The 20920-nt window shown below is 41.7% G+C and overlaps 2 protein-coding genes across 8 annotated transcripts in view; one reads left to right on the forward strand and one right to left on the reverse strand.

The window, feature by feature from the left end:
* The window catches only part of DYNC1I1 (dynein cytoplasmic 1 intermediate chain 1), a 228848-nt gene extending 219775 nt beyond the window's left edge, over positions 1–9073 (reverse strand). For 4 of the 7 annotated variants that reach the window (XM_083578648.1, XM_083578640.1, XM_083578645.1 and 1 more), the window contains exon 1: positions 2996–3112. In XM_083578648.1, coding sequence (XP_083434774.1) covers positions 2996–2998 — 3 coding nt within the window. In that variant the 5' untranslated portion in view covers positions 2999–3112. Of the gene's footprint in view, positions 1–2995; positions 3113–8430; positions 8525–9015 lie in introns of those variants that run through there. The other 3 variants (XM_083578647.1, XM_083578644.1, XM_083578649.1) reach the window with 2 other exon arrangements.
* PDK4 (pyruvate dehydrogenase kinase 4) lies at positions 9018–20876 on the forward strand. The gene is made up of 11 exons (XM_083578816.1): positions 9018–9382; positions 12226–12367; positions 13292–13363; positions 13716–13900; positions 14602–14691; positions 15482–15559; positions 16119–16195; positions 16432–16530; positions 17042–17149; positions 17823–17936; positions 18583–20876. Exons 1-11 carry the CDS (start codon positions 9253–9255, stop codon positions 18724–18726), a joined length of 1239 nt encoding a protein of 412 aa, XP_083434942.1. The 5' UTR covers positions 9018–9252; the 3' UTR covers positions 18727–20876.
* The last annotated feature ends 44 nt before the right edge of the window (positions 20877–20920 follow it).

A 20920-nucleotide genomic window follows, 5' to 3' on the forward strand; every position in this document is an offset into this window, starting at 1 on the left:
CAGCCCATACACAGCTCATTGTACCTGACATTTGCCATATGGACAGGCAAGGGACCCATGTAGGCTGTGCATGGAAAATGATTTTAATATCTTTTTCCCTCCATTTGAACCTCTGGTAAAAATATTTAAATTTAAAATGCAGGTACATTGGGTATTAAAAAAGAGGTTTGTGGGTGTTCCAAATGGGTCAAGTAAACTGTTCCACAACCAGAGAAAAATGCAGAAGGCTGCCTCCTGTTTACAGAAGATGAATGTTTGTTACTGCAAGTTTATTCTGGATGCAGACACATTTTTTACCATCTAGGCTTAGTGCAGTGGGGAAGTGATCCAAATACTGTACTCTGACTTCTATGAAATATGAGAAGCAGGGAGGATGTTGTTCAGTGCCTCTGCTGCTAGAAATGACCTTTCCCCCACTAAACTTGAGCCGTGGAGGCAATGCAAAGTATCTCAGTGCTGCCACACACCGAATGGAAAGTCTTTGTTCACAGCTCCGTGAACTTTCCCCTACTAAACTTCACATTGAGATAAAATGTCTTCCGCATCCAGCAAGCTGACAAAGCTGTTTAATTGTGCATTATAGGTTATCAATAGGGGAAGCTGGATTAACAGCCAACAGCTCTAGTTGTTCTTTTCATTTCACTGTATTTTTAAAGTCTGTATAGAAAATTTTGCAGGGAGGTGAGGGTTACTGAACAGCTTCATGGCTTGGAAAAATTAAATATGTAACTCCTGTTGGAATGTTCTGAGGGCAAAATGGCTATGATCAAAGTCAGCAAAACAGGATTAGCAAATCTACAGATTCTTTCTTTCTTTATGATTCCTTTCCAAGTTTTGGTTGACCATTACAAGGAAGGACATTTCTGAAAAACAACTCCAACCCTGTTGCCACTCCAATGTTTATACCCATTTGCAGAACAGCAGCCCATACCCTGCAGGCAGATTGAATAAACTTTAACCAAGCTAATCCAAACAGCTTTCTCTGCCAATATAATCATGTCAAAAAAAGCAGCTAATGTTAACTTATTTTTAAATTTTAATGGTTTGTTAAATCTCTTGATTAAGGCTGCAATCCTTTGCCCATGTAAATTCAATGGGACTTGATTCTGAGCAGATAGGTATAGGATTGCACTGCTACAGCATGTTTACCTATTAAGCTCAATGGGATTTAGTGCCAGGTGGGTATAGGATTTCAGCCTTAGTGACTTTTGTTTTTGTCAACACTGCTGCTAGGGAGACAGAGCTTCAACAGCTGTCTGAGGATTCAAAAGGGGGAGAGTAAATTTAGAAAATGTTAGGAGTCAGTGGAAAAACAAGCACAGCGAAACAAATAGGTCTAGCAAGATAAGGCTGGTTAGTGATAAAGCCAGCAGAGAACTCTGAGAAAAAATGCCATTATGGCAACCCTTGCCCATGGGTTTAATAAGCATGCAGTTTTATTAAGTTCAACCACTTGCCTTTTGAACTTACACCTATTTTCTAAGAACACAGCTTAATGGTACTTAAGCCCTTATGTTCTTCCAGCTGCCCCTATTTACCAGGACCACTGAGCCACCCGCGTCCCTATAATCGCCTTTGCCTGGACTTAACTGTCCAGGGGTCATTTACCTTTACAGTACCTTTTATTTACCAATAACATTTCTCATTTCTTGACTTTAATCAATCACTGACACTTCTTTCCCTTTTTGTGAATGCCTTGTTAAAAATTCTGCGAGTGTGAATGTCTCAGGTTGTCATTCTGCAGTGTTCATCTTCTTTTCCAAGCTCTCTATAAAATATTGTTTCTTGTGCATTGTAAATGAATGCAGCACACAGCTCACAAGAAGAGGCTGCAGCCTTATGTAACAGGGGTAGGGAACTGACTTGCTTGATGATTCTTACTATGGGAAAGTACAGTTAACCTGTATGCCCTTATTTTTATCTGTGGGTGCTTACAGATGGGTGATTATTGTGGGATGTGTGCTAATTGTGCAGGAAGTACACACAACACCATTGGCATGAAAATGCCAGTCCATATTTTCCCCCAATTTAATTCCATTTACTATTTCAAAGAAAAATCTGGAAAGTTAAAAGAACCAGTTGCCACCAACCTGTTTTGTATATCTAAATGACCCATTTACAATATTAAGCTGCCATCTTGGGCAGCCTGTGTAATATTTGGTGAGCATATATGTAAATCAGCAAGCAAGTGTTCTTAGGACTGCAGCTGTAATACCAAAGCTTGCATTACACTTGGCCTTTATTCACAAATTAATTTGATTAGGAGCTCAGGCAGAGGGCCTTCTTGGTAGTGGTGCCTGCCCTGTGGAACGCCCTCCCAGCAGATGTCAAGGCAATAAGCAACTATTAATGTTTGATGCTTTATTGTTTTTAATATTCGGTTGGAAGCTGCCCAGAGTGGCTGGGGAAACCCAGCCAGATGGGCGGGGTATAAATAATAAATTATTATTATTATTATTATTATTATTATTATTATTATTATTATTCCTTGCTGAAAGGATCAGCTCCTTTAGTAATTGGCTTACTGGTGTGTTCTATGATTTTTCTTTGCCTTTATTCAGAGGGAATTCAGTGCTTGATATACAGTATATTATATGTACAAATATCTCAGGTGGTACTTGGGCCTGGAAAAACTCCAGTTTTTCTGCTGACTTTTGGGCATCAGGATGGGAGTATTTTGAACCTCATGCAGGGGAGGGTTGCCCTCTGCAAGGAAGCAGAGCAAAACAAAAAACCCCAACCCCAAGGGCCTTGCAGAGAAGAGGCATTAGCATTCAGACTAGCTGGATACATAAAGAAAGGATAGGGAAACCAGTTTGAGGTGTGGGACCTTGAGAAATACAGCTAGAATTGGAGCAACTTCCACCTCATCATCAAACTGATTCTTCACAAGTCTACACAGCAGGTTCACTTTCTGAACACCACTGTGCAACTATTCAATTGGCATATAAACACTGTCTTATTATGCCAGATACCAACAAACTACTATATTTACCATGAAGAGAGTATCACATGATCTATTGTCAACTAAACATCAAACGTAGCCACATTTTCTCCAGACCTTCAGACAAGGACAAACTCCTATCGGATTTACACCAGCCACTTAAAACTGCAATGTTCACCTGGGAGAGTGAAGAAACAGATTAAGAAGTCAAAGTAGGTAACCATGACTGACCTACTAAAGGACATGTCTAGAGAGAAACCAAACTACTGGCTGCCACCCAAAGTTCCCAGCTAAAGCTTCTCCAGCCTGCCATTCAGGATACATAGCCTATCCTGGAATACAATCCATTAAGCCTTTGCACCCGCAGGTGCTGGGTTGGCAACCCCTGGCTTACAGGATTGTGGTGCAGGTCTGCAAAACCTCATCACTCCATGATATAAATCAGGGGTTGCTGACCAGTTTTATGCCCACTGGCACACTTGATTTTTGAGGAAGTGCCAACTTGAATAAAATATTGTGGGGGCCTTGGTAAACCCTGCCCCAGTGCCAGATCTATGTATAGTCTAAGTAGACTGAAGCCTCTAAATCGAGGGGGCCTCCCCAGCCCCCCAGCGGGCAGTCTCCCCTCTCCCAAAATTGCAAACCCAAGACTTCATCCAAGAGCAGGGCAACTCGGGCCCAGCAACGATGAGACTCAGGGCCAGCCAGTGGGGCCCAATTTGAAACTGTAGGGCCCAACTTGAAAAAAAGTTGTGGGGCCCTAGTTCACAGCCAAAATCTGCAGAATCTTAAGAGATATAAATCCGTGTGCTAGGTCATTTTCACAAGGTCAGCAAAGCCCTTCAGAAATCAGACCTGTTATTGAGTTCTTGTGCAAGTTTGTACAGTTCATTTCTGGATTTTTTAAAGAGAAGATTTTGATGAGCTTGAGAAACAAGCAAAAGCCAAATGTTAACTACAAAACAAGGAGACAAAGAGTGAGGGAACAGCAAAAAAAAAAATGACAGAAGTGCACCTGATGCCTTAGATGCACTTTCTTCAAGAGATAAGTTTAGGATAAAATTATTTTATCCTTCAAGTGCATCCTAAGATGCACTTGAAGCCAATTTAAAAAGAAGTACTGCGTACAGTGATGTTGCACAGTTGTTGTTCCATTCTTGCTTTTTTGATAGCATCTAAGCAAGAAATTCAGCAAGGAGTTGAACTGTTGATGAAAGCACACCCAGAAGATACTGACCTGAAACTTATTGATGAACTTTTGCACTTTCACTTGTGCGTGAGAAAAGCCATAGGCTTACAGTACAGCATTCTCTGTCTCATACAGACCTTTATCAAATTATATACAAGGAAAAAATTCAGATGGCCTTTCCTAATGTGGAAGCAATATTTCTTAGCTTTATGGTCACTAACTGCTCGGAGAGAGGAGTTTTTCAAGACTCAAAAGAATTAAAAATTAATTAAGGGCCACAATGTCTCAAGAGAGGTTGTCCACACTGAGCATTCTTTACATTGAAAGTGACAAACTTAGATAAACAAATTTTGATGAAGTTTTCTGATGTCCTTTAGAGGAGAAATTGTGAATTGCAGAATTTTAAATACCCACCATCATCCTTGGCTTCACTCAATTTTGTTTATAACACTCTTCCATTTTCTTCTAGTCGTGAGAGTGAGGGATTGGGAGGGGCCTCACAAGTGAAGTAGCCTAGGGTCTTTCTTCATCTAAATCCGGCCCTGGACGGGACAGGAGAGAGGGACTGGGATAGAAAAGCTTAAGTTCTTTTATTTAATGTATGCTTGGGGTTTTTCTGTCAGCATCACTTGGGGAAATTCTCTTTCTATTCGCTTGTTATGTTTCCTTGATAGTGAAAGAGGTTGGGGTGGCCTAGGGTGTGGTTGATCATCTTTGGCTGGCCACAGTGGGATTTGTTTGTGCATAGGTGAGGGGGGTTGTCGGGTTAAGTTAGCCATATTGAATTGTATGCTGTCGGTGGGTTATGAGCTCTTTCTATTCTGAGTGGGCAGTTATATTGGAAGGTGTTCAGTAGGGCCAGTTCTGGGGTGACTTCTAGTGCCTGTTTAGTTATTTTACTTATTTCTAGTATGACTGTGCACACTCCTTTTCTGACTGGGTCCTCGATTACTTGGTTTGGTGGGATCTGCTGGTTCGGACACAGCATATGTCTGAGAAGGCCCCACGTGGGATCATGGGGAGGAGGTGCAAGGAAAATACTGTCATGATATTGATTTCTTGGACAACTTGGAAGGGCTGTGGTGGGATCCAGAAACAGCAACCTGGAGCCCCACTGACCACTTAACTGCTCTCTTCTCCATCAGCTTGGGAGCTTTTTCTGAGATGCTTGCGGGGTATGATAGCATCCTTTGTCGTCTGAGCATCTTTATCAAGGTGCTAACAGATCTGCCTGTCTTTGATCAGTTGTGCTTCAAGGGAAGCTCACCAGTCCTCTGATTCTTAATATTTTCCAGCCCAGATAGATGTTAACCAAAGGATCTAACAATAGTCATCTCCTTGCGGGGGCAAGGAAGCATAGGAGAATCAGATGCATCACAAGAGCATCTTGGATGGGATGGCTTTCAAAGAGGGCTAGACAATTGCATGGAGGAGAGGCCTATCAAAGGCAACTAGCTGTGATGGCTATGCTCAGCCTCCCCTGTTGGGAGGGAGCAGTGCTTCTGAAAAGCACTTGCTGAAAGCCACAGACTCCCCAAATGTGTTTCTCAAGGACCCCTTCCTTCCCTCTGCCCCAGTACCTGAGGGTCGTTACGTCACTCCAGGGATTTGGCCAGAACAAAGTATATGTTGGGGAAAGTCTCCCTCCCTGCAAAGAAAATGGAGGAATGAGCAGGCACCTGGCTCCCAGCCATGCTAGCACCAGTCTGGCGCATGAGGGTGGGGGACACGGGAAGGAAGCATTCCTATAGTATAGGGCACTCAACTGGCATTTCTACCTACCTTCCCCCCTTTGTTCTGGCCTGCCTCTCTTCTAAGGAAGATGCAAGCTCTTGCTGGAAGCCACTGGTGGGGAGAGTGTTCCTATGATTCCCAAATGTTTCAGAAGCATCTTTTTGTTCCTTTAGCTGCTTGATATAATCAGAGCATGGCAAAGTTGGAAGGGATCCCAAGGGTCATCTAGTACAACCCCTGGCAATGCAAGGATCCTGCCCACAGCCAGCCATGGCTGGGCTCCAAACTCCAGGCTTCTGGTTACCATTGTAATTCTGCATGGTGTGGAGAAAGGGGAGAGAGAAATGTGTTGCTTGCACTCTCATAACACTGATATGAGATCCACACCATGCAGTCCTTTCAATAACTAAAGTCTAAAGGGCTGTCACATGGAGCAAGCTTGCTTTCTCCTGCTCTAGAAGCCCTTAGGGCCTGAAGCAGTGACTCTCCTTCCTTGGAGGTTTTTAAGCAGCGCTTGGATGGCCATCGGTCATGGATCATCTAGTTGAGATTCCTGCATTGCAGGGGTTGACTAGATGACCCTCATGGTCCCTTCCAACTCTACAATTCTATGATGCTATATTTTAAAGAGCATCCAATGCACCTTTAAAGCACATGACTTCCCCCGAAATGTTTCATGCCATTGTGGCTTCCCTTTCACAGACCTACAATCCCCAGAACCCCTAACAAACTACAATTCCCAGGATCATTTGGGGGAAGACATTTGGTTTTTAGAACAGGGATAAAGAACTTGCAGTTTGCTCACCCCCATTTCCTAGGAACCAGGAATGGAAAGCTCAAGTGCTTCTAACAGTATGATTATAGGGAGCATCATGTATAAAATATTGAATGTAATAGGGTTATTAAGGTAATTGTATCAGAATTATTATGGGAATGTCAAGGAGGGAGGGGGAAAGGGAGAGTGTGGAATTCTGGTGGTGAGTGAGGATTGGATGAGGATTTGAAAGGGAGTTTGAATGTGAGGCAGTTGAGAGTCAGTTGAGAGCAGTGGGTTCTGGAAGGGGTGGTTGAGCAACTAACTATTCATTTTAGGATCAGTAGTCTAGTCGTCATTTTTGTAATAAAGCAGCATATAAGATAAAGAGAATTTGAGGCCATAAGCTCAGGTATACACACCACCCTACAATCATTTAGTGAATCATCCATACAGTCTCCTTTAGTGAGGGTGCAGTACCTGGGATCTAGACCAAACATTGATATTTTTTGCTCTTTTCTAGTTTCATAGGTTTATGTTCTGGTTCTTATATGTAATAGGGGTGGGGGCTCTTTAAATACTGGGGGCTGCCACACACTCCTTTTCTTCTTTAAAAAAATAATAATTTCCCCTCGTTTTCAAAAGCACATGCACTGTCTCTTCAGGTTATTCAGTCACATTTGCTGTTAGACATTGGTGTTATATGCAGTACTGTATAGGGTTGGGAAGAAAAGAGTGGCCACTCCGCATAATCAACACAGTGCACACACACCATTTGAATGGAAATGCCCATCTACTTTATGAAGCCCCCACAGCCCCTAGAAGTTGGCTCCTATGGCACTTATGGAATGAGAGTTCAAATCCCCACTCACTCATTAAGCTCACTGGGCAACCTTGAGCCAGTCACTGTCTCTTAGCCTAACCTACCTCACAGGGTTGTTGTTGGATAAAACAGGGAAGGGAGGAACCACGTGTGGCCTCTCCTTGCACATCATGGAGAAATGCTGGTATATAAAAGTTTAAAAAAGTATATAAAAAAGGAATGACGCTACCCTTTGGGGGGGAAAAAAACCCACCTCCATGGTTCGAACGCTGCCTAATTCCACGTTTACCATTCTTTTAAAAGCCTCACTTTCCCAGTGCTTCTTGAACACCAACTCCCCTCAAAAGAATGTGAAGATATTGCAATCATGCTATCGTGACAACTAACCAATTGCAGTGCCAGAAAACAACCCCCTTCCAGCCTCAAGTCCGTGAAACCGTTGGAAGGAGCACATCTTGATTTGTGTGCTAAAACGGGATGGTTTATATTTAGGATGTTTTGCTAGGGTGGGGGAGGATAATTTCTCAGAAGGGCACTTCTCTTTTCACGGAGCGAGCACGTTTCTCTCACAATGTGCAGCCGCCGCCACACGTTCCCCCACAATTTACATATAAGCTAAACAAGCTATAGCTTAGGGCCCCACTCTCTTGGGGCCCCCCAAAAAAATTAAAGGGGGAAAAAACTGGGTGTACATTTCCAAATATAAGATAAAAAAACAAGTAAAATAAAACCTACATACAGCAACAGAGTTTTGTGTTGTGTAGGCTCCTGGGATGTAAGCAATGGGCCCCGCCTGCTAGCCTGCTCCCTAAAATATCACTGGTTTGCTCATTTCTATATATAGGGTGCCGGCATTCTGCATGTGCAAATGGCTTTAGATACCTGTTAGGTCCATCAATTACCATAAAGCATATACAGTATTCAGCACAAAAAACAGCGACAAATTGTTGAGAAAGGACAGCTGGACATATAAAGGGCCCCATTACCTTCAGTAGCTTAAGGCCTCATCAAACCTAAATCCGGCCCTGTCCCCACCCCCTCGGCCTCGTTTCCCGTCCCTTGAAGCGCCCCCGCGCCGGGTGTTCTCCTGCTTCTTGGAAAAACCGGCACATCCCGCCTCCTCCCTCAGGAATCGGGCCGAGCTGTTTATCGCCCGAGGCCCGCCCGAAGTCAAAGCGCCCACAGTACGGATACAGCCTTCCCATTGGCCCTTTCTGGTAAAACGACCCGCCAATGACGAGCGGGTCTGGCCGCGCTCCATTCTCTCTTCTTCCCCCGCCCTCCCAACTCCAACGGCTCAGTCTCGCGCCGGTCATTTGACGGTTTCTCCAACGGCAGGAGGGGGGCGGGGGGGAGAGAACTAAGGCTCGGGACTTGGACGAGGGAGGATGACACCGTGTCCTTCCATCCCCCAACCGCGTAAACAAGGGCAAGTGGGTCGAAAGAGAGAAAGACACACCCACTTTCCGTGTGCCGCCTCCTCCGCCACGCCCCTCTCCCTTTCCTCCCACAGCAGCCGAGCCTTCTAAGCGGCGAAGGGCTAAAGGTCGCCACACACGCACGCGAGATACCTGGAAAGGGGGGAGGTGGCTGTGGGAAGAGCCAGCTCGGGGCAGTTAGCCTCCGGAGAGGGGGCGTGGCTTGGCGCTCGCGCTCCGGACACGCCCCCCGGAGGGAGGGTTCGAAGTAGTAAATAAGGGGCCGCACGTGCAGGGCGCGAGGCGAAAGGGTTCGAGCGGGGGAACCGCGCAGACACATCTACACACTCCAGCCGTTGCTCACGGTCATCGTTTCGCCGCCGCGGAGCCATGAAGGCCGCTCGCATCGCGATTCGCAGCGCGGCCCCCTTGGCGGGCGGGGAGCGGGCGCCCCGAGAGGTGGAGCATTTTGCCCGCTACTCTCCGTCGCCGCTGTCCATCAAGCAGTTCCTGGATTTCGGTGAGGGCAGTTGCGGTGCCATCAACGCGTTTGTGAGAGAGGGAGAGTGGAGGCGGCACGGGGTGGCCGCTGTGGGGCAATGCCAGAGCAAAATGGTGGGGGTGTTTTTGAGGTGGTCGCTGGTGATGGGAGATGGCCTTTGGGGACACCGCCTAGTAGGGTCCTGCTTGAGATGACTGGGTGTGTGTGTGTGTGAGAGAGAGGTGCAGTTTAGTGTGGAGAGGTCATAAGACTTAATGGTGTTTTGGACCCCCCCCCATAGATCCGCCTGGTGCCCCCAGATGCTCTTGGACTGCCAGCCCCAGACAACATCTGGAGGGGCGCCAGGTTGGCAAAAGCTGCTACAGATGTCAAAGTCTATGACTGCACTCACTTCAAGTTGTGGGAAGTCAGTCCTGTTGCATTAGGGGGCTCATTCTGTTAAGTGGGGTACCCCTGGTCCTCTGTCCTTGTATGCATGGATTGGGCTTCCAAAGCAGTGTAAACTGAGGCCAGGAGGAAAAGGAGGGTGAAAACGATTTTGCTTTGGGGTGGGTGTGTCTGGATAATGCTCCCAAGACGGATGGGGTGGGGGGTGGAATGTTATCTCCATCTTTTCTTATTGGCTTGCATTCAAGCAAATTGCAGTGAGGTAGCTGTGTGCATCTATCACAGCAAAACCAAAGCAAACAAGCACTGCCTTAAAGTGCTTAATCAAGTTCTTTGTTACATCAGCTTCTGTGGACTGGAGTCTGGTTCATCAAATGAATTCAGCTGATGCAATCCACACATTTGATGCTATGGGATCTAGTCCAAAGGAGTTTATGCCACGATCTCTTAGGCTGCAACCTTATGTACACTTCTCTGGGAGTGAGCATTGTTGACAGGGCCAGCCCAAGACATTTTAGTACCTGAGCCAAACCACAAAATGGTGACCTCTCTCCTCACCAGGGAGGAAGGGATGAGTGAAGATCTATATCAGGTGCAAGGGGGGAATCAAGATCTACATTGAGATCTGTTGTCCCTCTGGATTATGCTGCCCAAGGTGGTTTCCTCACCTTGGTGGGCCAGCCCTGACTATTAACCTTGCTTCTGAGTAAACTTGCACTACAAATCTTTAAGGACCCTCAAACCTCCCTTTGGTTTATTCATCTTTTGCCCTTGTACTCCAGCTGAAGTTTTCATTTGTTGTTAGCATGTCTTAGGACTGCACAGAGCTCCATGGAACTGTCACCTGTTGAGCATATCAATTTTTTCATCTTTTTTTCTCTATGGTTTTGGTATGCAACAATTTTAGTTCTATTAGAAAGCAAATGTGCAGGGAGATTTTTTCAGGAAATTACCATAGTTTACAGGAATTCTCAATTCTCAAATGAAAATAAAATAAAATTGTATGTTCTTTCCCTTCATGTGGTACTTATTAGATCTATTATGCAATAAAATGTGAAGCATTTGGAAATAGTTCACCTAAGTGAACATTTGTCTACATGCCTGTGTTTCTAAACTATATTTTTCTTAGTCATTGAAATTGGTTCTATACTTTTTAATGTTAGCTTTTAAAATCTATAAAGAAGCAGTTTTACCCTTTTTTAAAAATGGCAGCTTTTCAAGGGTGCTTTCTAGGAATCTTCATAGTTGTTTACGCTATTCTCATTGGCTCAAGTTGCTTCACATGCTCTATTACAAATGCTAGAAAAAAATGGTAATAACTTCAAGTCACAAAGTATGAAAATAGGATTTTGTCCTCTAGTTTTGATTAACTGGATAAGTAATTTTCAGCATTGCTCAGTTTATTACTTTTAGCCTGGCCACCCATAGTAGACAAGGATAGCCTTTGTTAGTTTATTATTGCTGACACTGTATTCAGTCATTCTTCAGCCATCAGTGTCAGTCTGTTGTGTGATAGAAAAAGCAATGGAAGGACCTGTTTTTCATTTAGTAGATTCAGTTTAAAACTTTACAACTTATAAGCAGAAAAAAATATTAATCACCCAGCTGCTAGATATGTAAATACACATGCCAGTGTGTTAGGTGTGGTCTGCTACTTGCAGCTAAAAGGAATTATTTAAAGCAGTAGTAATTTTGCCAAAGCTTTCTATACACGCTTGTGGTTTCATCAGATCTCTGTTGTGGCTGGTTAGCAATGATTGGCTTTTGTTCGTCTCTATTTTCTGTGAGGGCCCACAATTTTTACTTGTAGAAAAGCCAAAGGCATTTTAAAATTACATACTCTTAATGTTAAGTAGTACTGTACTTGTTGAACTTAAAATAGAGTAAAGCATTGTGAAATTTATATGCATTTGTGGGGGTGGGTTTGTTAATATCTCAAGAGACAGAAAGTGTTCATTCTTCTGAACACTTGGTGGAACACAGCTGGGATGTGGCCTAGTCCACTTTTCATAAGTATGGTCCTGTGCATGTTTACTGAGAACTAAGTCCTACCAAGTTCAATGCAATTTACTGTCAAGAAAGTGCACATAGGATTGCAGCTTAGACCTTTTTCTTAATCCTTGCCAAGAAATTGTAACTACATATAATATGGCTTAAATCAATAATAGTTTATAGCTGATTTTATCTGTGGTAAGTCATATCATAGCTCTGTTCCCTAAGAGAACATTGGTATTGCAGAAATGTGTGACAAGCAGAAGACACCTGATGATTTTCAGAGATTACTTTGTATTTACTGCTGCCATTGTGCAAAACATCCTTTAGTTCTAATAACTAGCAGTCGCTACAGGATCTTGCACTGGTAGCTGAGCTACTTGATTGTATAACATAAAGTTGACATATGATATCTTGTTGAAGCTATTCCTTATGGTGCTTATATGGAAAACAACTTAAACGAGCTGGCTTTTGTTTTTCAGGGTCAACTAATGCATGCGAGAAAACATCTTTTTCTTTTCTTCGGCATGAACTTCCTGTGAGGCTAGCAAATATCCTAAAAGAAATCGACTTCCTCCCTAGCCGACTGTTAAGCACTCCTTCAGTACAGTTGGTAAAAAGTTGGTAAGTAGCAAAACTTATGTAACACATTTTACTACGTTCAACTTAATCCTGCTTTTGTATTTTAAATTTCAGAAAGCTTCATATTTACTTTGCAACAGTAACAAGAACCTTTACAGTGGTACCTCGAGTTACAAACGCCTCAGGTTACAAACGCTTCAGGTTACAAACTCCGCTAACCTGGAAGAGTTACCTCGAGTTGAGAACTTTGCCCCAGAATGAGAACGGAAATCGTGTGCCAGTGGCAGCAAGAGGCCCCATTAGCGAAAGCACACCTCTAGTTAAGAACAGTTTCAGGTTAACAACGGACCTCCAGAAGGAATTAAGTTCATTACTAGAGGCACCACTGTATTTGAAGCTTGACAAGTCGCTAGTAAAATGCAGATCATTATATCAAGGCCATAGAATAGAAAAGCAAGTGCTGGACGCACAACTATGGCATCCTCTGTAGTCATTTTATAGCTTCAGCGGCTGCTTGTTAAATGTGAACCAAGATGCTGTGAAGCCTCACATAATTGTCTTCTGCCCATGGAGTGTTATCATAATGATGACATTCTGCACAGTCAAGATAAAGGAACTGCGTTTTAACAGCTGCTGTGTTTGTGCACAGATTTGGTGGCATTGTTTGCGTCCTTGGTATGTGCAATGCTGCATACCAACTGATACCACACACATTTTAAAAAACATATAATAGTGAGCTGGAGATAGCTTAAGAGGCATGCATACAAACATTGAGGCAGGCACATATGAATTTAAAATATTTTTTTCTACTCCTAAACTTAACTGAAGTCCTAGTAGTCTGTTTGCTCATAGTTTGCCTTCTGCTTGAGGTCACCGAGTTACTGAATTGCTAAAGCAATCTTATCTGTCCAGTCAACTTTCCCTGGCCTGTATGAATAATTCATGGTTTACTTTGCGTATTAACAGGTATGTTGAAAGCCTAATGGAGCTAGTGGAGTTCCGTGACAAAAAATCAGATGACCACAAAGTTCTATCAAAGTAAGTTGTTATGAGTTGTGTTGTTAGTAGCTTTACTTGCTTCACAGTAACAGCTGACTTGATGGGTCGCTCAACTAACTAAGCATGAACATTATTCAATTCAGAATACAGAGACTACTGATCATATGATAATGATCAGAAGCTTTTAACAGTATAGCTAACTGACACCTGATATTGCAAAAAATGACACATTGAAATAAAACAAGTCAGCAATAAATTATAAACTGTCAAGATAACATTAAGATGCTTCAATTGTCTTGACAGAATGAATGGTGAAAAAAATAACTTATTTCAGTTTTGCTTTGCTGCCTTCGTCAGATAGGCCAAGTCTAAAGTTATCCCCCCTTCCCAGTTTCATAGATGCCATTGTCAAAGTCCGAAATCGACATCATGATGTAGTGCCCACAATGGCACAAGGGGTTCTAGAATACAGAGATTCTTCCAAGATGGATCCATTCATCAATCAAAACATCCAGTACTTCTTGGATCGCTTTTACATGAACCGGATATCTATTCGAATGTTAATAAACCAGCACAGTAAGTTGTTTTTCCATCTCTTTGACAAGTTGATTTTAATGTTTTGTCAAACATTCTTAGAAATATTTGATGAACTGTGGATTTTATTAATCATTTATCTTTGCTGGTTGTAAAAAGAAAAATGACAAGTGTAAATGATGTAAATTATTAGGAGAGGGAGAACAAGGGTCAAAAGCAGAAAGTAGTTAGGTAATAAACAGTATAGCCAAAAAGCAATGAAATGTGTGTGCACAACAACTCCAGTACTAAAACCTGGTACAGTACTACACACAAGGGGAAATGCATTGTGATACAAATGCCTCCAGACTAGAAAAATGTAAATACCAAAGCACTTCACTGTAGTAGATAGAATAGCAGATAAAACCTAGTTCAGCAATGAAGCTCACTAGATGGCCTTCAGCAAATCATTGACCCTTGGCCCATCATCCCTTACAAAGCAGTTATAAATATAAAGTTGGATAGTCCCTTCTATGTCACCATGAGCTCTTGTGGGAAGGAGAGATAAGACAGGGCTGCCATACGTCCGGATTGTCCCCGACATTACAGGGATTTAAAAGGTGGAATTGAAGTTCGGGGGGAATTTCCAAAAGGTGGCACTTTGTCCTTTTTATTATTGCTAAAAATCATCCTTTAGATAGCTGTAATGAATTATGTTGAGCAACCTGAAAAAAAATTGACCATTTTGTCTTTTATTTCAACAGCGCTTATTTTTGATAACAATAACAATGTGGGTAATCCAAAGCACATTGGATGCATTGACCCTTGCTGTGACGTTGTGGATTTGGTGCATGGTACGTATATGAAATTGTCAGCATCCCCTGGTGGATTCAGCTACTTGTAGAGAATATGTCCTTTTGTTAGATGCATTAACCAGTTTGAGAAAGTGAAAGAATTATCAGTCTTTCATGAGTATCCTGGCTTCACATCTAAGTGCAGAATATTTTGGGGAAGGACTGTAGCATTTCCCTTGCGTGCAGAAGGCCCCATGTGCCTTCTCATGTGTCTTCAGGTGGGGCTGGGAAAAGATTCTTCCTAAAACCCTGGAAAGCCTCTGCCAGTCAGAGTCAACTGTGCTTAGGAAGGTGGAAGAGTCGATTGTACTATGGTAATGGTCTGACTTGGTATAAGACAACTCCATATGTTCATGTGTATACCTACCTGCATATTCTGACCGTTATGAGACAGGGATCCTGGCAAGCGGCACACTTTTACACTCAGTAGTTAGTGAATGAAGGGTGGAATGCCTGTTTTTCACGGGTCATCAGAATTTTCTCCTGCAGTCAGGTGGCATTGCATTTCTGTTGGGTACAGCCCTATTCAGCCTGCTGCATGCAAGATCTGTTGATTTCCACGTGACAGACATGTGCAGTTAGAAGTCTTGGGTAATATTTAACGGATATTTCAGTGGCATTCTGTGCCTTAATGCTGACAGTTATAATTCAGCTTTCTGTATATACAGAAGCCTTATTTCAATGCTAGAGAACACAGCCTGGAGTAGTCTGGTATCTAGGATATACCTAATGATGCATAAGAGTTTGTGTTAAATCGTGCTTCATTTTTTCTTGTTAAAATGAATTCCAGATGCTTTCCAGAGTGCCCAGATGCTTTGTGACCAATACTATTTCGCTTCTCCAGACTTAAAGCTTATTCAAGTGAATGGTGAGTGCATTTTCCTCTTTTCCACCATATCAGGGTAGCACTTTGGTTTCTCCTCTTTAGAAGCTTTTTGCTCTTACTGCTGACCCATTTGTCTAGAATTGGAGGCTTACCATTTTTCCCCCTTGAGAAAGTGCTAAATTTACACGGTTGCATTCATTCACCTTTGCCACCCCCAATAAATACAATGCAATATGCCAGAACTGAATGAGCACATGCACATGTAATTCTGATAGGGTTGGCATCCGCATTTCCTTGAAAGAAATCAAAAGAAGAAATTAGCTTAGCTGCAAATCCACCATTATAATAGTTCAAGAATGTTTTTGCTCATGGAGAATGGATTGCAGGAAGTTTGTACTTCTTCAATACAATACAAACTTCTGCAAAACGAGAATGTTCAGAACTACAGTACTATAGAATAATAAAGGATAACAAATTTCAGGATGCAGTGTTAAATGCACAGATCTTAATTAAAAGCATTTATTGTTGACACACACAATAACAATTGTTTGAAGTTGAATAGCAGCTGTGTGCTGATTATTGTTTGTGCATCTTCCTGCAGGAAAGGCAGCTGGACAGCCTATCCACATAGTATATGTACCATCCCACCTCTTTCACATGCTGTTTGAACTTTTCAAGGTTTGTGTTTGCAATTATGAAACATTCATTTTTCGCCTCCATATTTACGTGTGCATTAGCAGCAACATTTGTTCAGCACTGTTTTTACTATTTTGCTTGATGCCTTGGACTCCTTTGGAAGGAAGAAGTGGGATAGAAATCTAATGATACATTAGTATATTGAGTGGAATTAAAAATGGCAAAAATTAGAGCACCTCAGATTGAATTAAGTCCTCCTGATTCTTCGTTTCTCCTAGAATGCAATGAGAGCAACAGTTGAACACCAGGAAAACAAGCCTTCCCTTGATCCAGTTGAGGTGACCGTTGTACTTGGAAAGGAAGACCTGTCAATTAAGGTATCTTACAAGGCTTTTCCCCCCAATACAGTAGGTACAACATATAATATAAACGTACAAATGGGGCACTTCCAGACAACCTGTTTATTGAGCATTTTTCCTGATTTGTTTTTGAGGAGGTTAAATGATGTTGTATCATCAGCATTATCTCACTCTTCCCATGCATTTCCTCTAGCACTTTCTGTATTGCCAGTATGTGACTGAATCCCACCCCAAAATAGTGACCGTCTGGAAGCATCCAGAGTCTCATAGGTTTAAAAAGATTTGGTGTGGAATAGATGGGTAGTGAATTGCAGCAAAATTACAAATAGTCAAGCCTTTGGAAATTACAACAAGCTGTCGTAGCCAAATACTGTTTTGGACAGGATATGATTAAGAAAAAGATAAGCAAATTTGATACAGGATGATCCTTAAAGCAGAAATGATTTAGTGGCTTTGTGCGGGCATTAGTGATACTTTAACAAGGATTAGAAACATGCGTTTAATACCTTTTGTGTGTGTTCTCAACTAGATATCTGATAGAGGGGGTGGTGTTCCAGTGAGAAAAATAGAAAGCCTCTTCAGCTACACGTATTCTACAGCACCAAAACCTGTGATGGAAAAGAATTCTACTCCTCTGGTAAGAGATGAAGCTATAAGAATTAAGCTGTAAGATGAGAGCTGAGTCTTTGTAGCTGCCCTTGTTCTCGTCAAGGACTTGGCTTCTGAGTTCATTGACAAAAACAATGCTTCCAGGTGTACACGTAAGCACGCCTGATATCTGTAGTGACTCAACCATGCTGATTGCTTCCAATTCATAGAAACAGCCTTGTTCTGGTTGCACCAATTCAGACTTTGGATGGGGGTGCACATCAGGGTTTCTGTATTGGGAGGAGAGGAGTATTGTCTTCTGAGCCCCCACCTGTAGTTTGGTGTGTACAATTTATACTCAGGTTTACCTCTCCCAGACCTGATAGTGACCCAATACTTGGCATGTATTTCCACCTCTTCCCCTTTCTGTTCAGCATTACTAATTATGTAGACAAGCAACCACTGAGGAGCCTCCAAAACTAGGTCAGTAGTGTTGCATTATTTTAGATTGCCTTTCTTTATAATGCAAACTACGACTACATTATACAGGAGAGAACCTGCTTTCCTCATATTTCTCCTGTGAAGAATCATTGTAGAGCACATCATTTTTTGTTGGGACTCCATACCAATAGGATCTGCACAGTGTGACACTTGTACAGTACTTAGCCTAGGAAAGAAGGACCCCATCGTTCCAATTAACAAAATGCCTCATTTCTTTCTAGGCTGGTTTTGGTTATGGCTTACCCATTTCTCGCCTGTATGCGAAATACTTCCATGGGGACCTCCATCTGTGTTCCATCTCTGGTTATGGAACAGATGCTCTCATCTACTTAAAGGTATGTTCTGCCCGTCCCCAATCCCAGTAATTTTGTAGTGCTGCAACTCTGCCTATCACCAGCTTATTTGAATCAGGTTTGTTTTTAATTTATTAGTAACTTGAGCTTTATTACTTTAAAGACAGTACTTTGTATCAATTGTACATTAGTCATCAGCGAGTCTTTGCAGAATATGCTCTTCAAAAGACTGCTGTTGCCTTTGTCTAAGTAGGTCATTGTAACTTATTTTATTCTTTGGATTACAAGCCATCTTGGCTATTTTATAGAAATATGGAAGTATTACAATGTGATAAATTAAAAAATAATTGAAAGTATGTGCCAGAATGAGAGTTCTTAATAAATGTAGATTGGCCACCTTCACATTAAAAATAATCTGACTTTGCTTTTCCCACAAATACTAAGTTTAGTCTCTCTCACTACTTGTCATTCCTGTATTATCAGTTAGTGTTCTATCTTTAAGATTGTTGTAAGTGCGGTGCATCATAAACTTCAGTCTCAAAAGCTTGGCAGAACAATCAAGTCTCAAACTTTGAATCAAACCTGTTCCAGGCTGTATGTTTGCTCATAACTAGGCTCAGTAAAACAAATCAGTTTACTACATTGATAGTAATGGTGTAATCTAACTATATTTGGTCTTGTTTTCCAGGCCCTTTCCACAGACTCTGTAGAGAAGCTTCCTGTTTTCAACAAGTCTGTTTCGAAGCATTATCAAACCACTATAGAAGCAGATGATTGGTGTGTTCCAAGTAAAGAACCAAAGAATGTGTCAAGGCAGACTGCAGCTGCATGAAATCTGCATTTCTCCAGAACACTGAAAGTGGATCAAACCAATGTTTCAGATAGGACTAATGAAACAAATAACTAGAAGTCATTTCTCTTCTATACCAGGATTTAGCAAGAGAAGAAATTATATGGAACACATGATTACGGCATAGACTGCATGTACTGTATTTGTACTACAGCATGTCTAATGATAACTGATAGGAGAATCAAAATGCATAGAAAGATGTGCACATCATTTCTTTTTAGCTTTTTGGAATTTAAATTAGCACTCCCAAGTACTAATGTTTTCAGACTTCTGAGGTGGGACTTGATAATATTCAAAAAACGTTATGTTGTGGTTGAACTCCAGTACACATCAATTTTCCCCTAATCCAGTCAGTAGGTATTTCATCCTATTACAAAATTATGACTTTAAGTATATTTGACATGCTCAGCCGACAAAGTCTAGTTGAAAGAGCACCGACAACAGGCTACCTTGATTGCAGTTGTTTGGCTTGATCAAGAGTGCAATGCTGAAAGTTGCATATTTCTAAACTTGCTCCAAATGGTGAACATTACTTGAATTTTTAAATGTAAAATAGCTGTATTTATGTATAGCGTTCTCATTGCTTTTCTAATGCTGAGATTTTGCTCTTCGAGAAGAATCTTAAAGTGATGTCAAGGAAGTGACGGTTAGATATTGTGAAGATAAAAGTTTATTAGCTGTATCTTGGTGTATGGCTCACAGCTCAATACAGTGAGGGAGCAGCAGTACAAATAGGGTATTTTAAAGATACTTAAATTGCAAGTCATTGAGCAGGATATGAAGCTGTTTGTGAGAGGGGAGATGAGTTCTCTAAATGATACTGTTACTATGTATGTGTGTGCACACCCAACTATGTTTTCAGGGTGTAAATTTGAATCATGTATATTAATTTGGGGGCCACCTGCCACAGCTCAAGTTGAAAAAAAATGTGACTTTCAATGCTGTAAATGTTAAGATTACACTTGAGACATTTGCAGGGATGTGATGATAAAACAGGTTGTGGAAGATACTGTGTCTGTATCGAAAATGCATAAAGAACAGCTGTGAGAAATACAATTTCTTTGTGTAACTGCAAAGAATGAGGGTGGCAGAGTGTCTCTTTTTGTGAAGAGGTCATCGGGAGAATATTCCATTCCAAATTGTGCTGCTAAAAGGCAGAGAATTTGATCAGGGCCCAGCTAGTGACAACCCAGGTCAGTCTTCTTTTTTCTTTTTTAAAAAAAGCAATAATGTGCTAAAGAGCCAAAACTACTTTGTTTAAAATGATTGCTATCTGTGGAGATTTAGTGTCTGCTCAGTTGTGGAAAGCAATGAGGCTCCCACATTTGCTGATGTCCATTTTTGCTGTGGACATTGGGTTCAGTTGAATTGGTAATCCCAGCCATGTGAGGCTATTATGTGCAATTGGTACCCTGTACCAACAAAAGGCTTAACAGCTAACATTGCTGGAGTATTGGATGTTTTTGTTCCTTCCTGTTGTCATTGTAGTTCAGTTTTGGGAACTGCTGAAGATTTTTGTTCTGCTGCAGTGCCTATTTGTATATGCTTGATTATGAGGAAACAAGTGTGTAGGTGACATGCTAATTGCTATTGCATACTTGAGATGAAGAACTAAGGGGTGAGGTCTTAATGCTGTGCATTAAGTTAGTGTTATGGCGTTATCACAGTGGCAGCATTAGATAACAAGATGAATGTCATTCAAATATAATCCGCATATGTTCACCCATAATGTTTGGATACCTGTGATAGAATTTGTGCCTTTCATACAGTGCATACAATCTGCTAAAGATAAGTTGTTTTACTGTTTTAATAACAGTCTATGCAGTGTTTCTGAAAAAAACCAAAGGTGCCATCTTTCTGTCACAGACCATATTATCATGCAAAATGAATACTAGAATTCCTTTGGCTGAATTATATGGCTGCAGTAAAGGCAAGCCTAAGTATGCCATTGACTTTGAGCAAAATAAGCTTGTGGTGCTGTTTTATGCTCAGTACAAAGTGAAAAATGCAGTGTAAAAAACCCCAAATTTTTGAAGACTGAATTATTTCTTCCACAGTGTGCCTTCGAGTTCAGGTGTACTCGAGATGTATTATAAGATTTTTAATAAAATTGTGGTGTTTTTTTTAAAAAATACTGCTTGACTCTTTTCTTCTCCACCCTCCTCTTAAATCATGC

This window comes from Podarcis filfolensis (assembly GCF_964270895.1).
Source record: "Podarcis filfolensis genome assembly, chromosome: 12".
Taxonomy (NCBI): Eukaryota; Metazoa; Chordata; class Lepidosauria; order Squamata; family Lacertidae; genus Podarcis; species Podarcis filfolensis.

What these genes read in the sequence shown, in the direction of transcription:
- PDK4 (XM_083578816.1), top strand. Translation starts at nt 9,253, where the DNA reads ATGAAGGCCGCTCGCATCGCGATTCGCAGCGCGGCCCCCTTGGCGGGC. An exon ending in CAAGCAGTTCCTGGATTTCG is followed by an intron (nt 9,383 to 12,225) that starts GTGAGGGCAGTT and finishes TTTGTTTTTCAG; the next exon opens with GGTCAACTAATGCATGCGAG. An exon ending in AGGAAGACCTGTCAATTAAG is followed by an intron (nt 16,531 to 17,041) that starts GTATCTTACAAG and finishes GTTCTCAACTAG; the next exon opens with ATATCTGATAGAGGGGGTGG.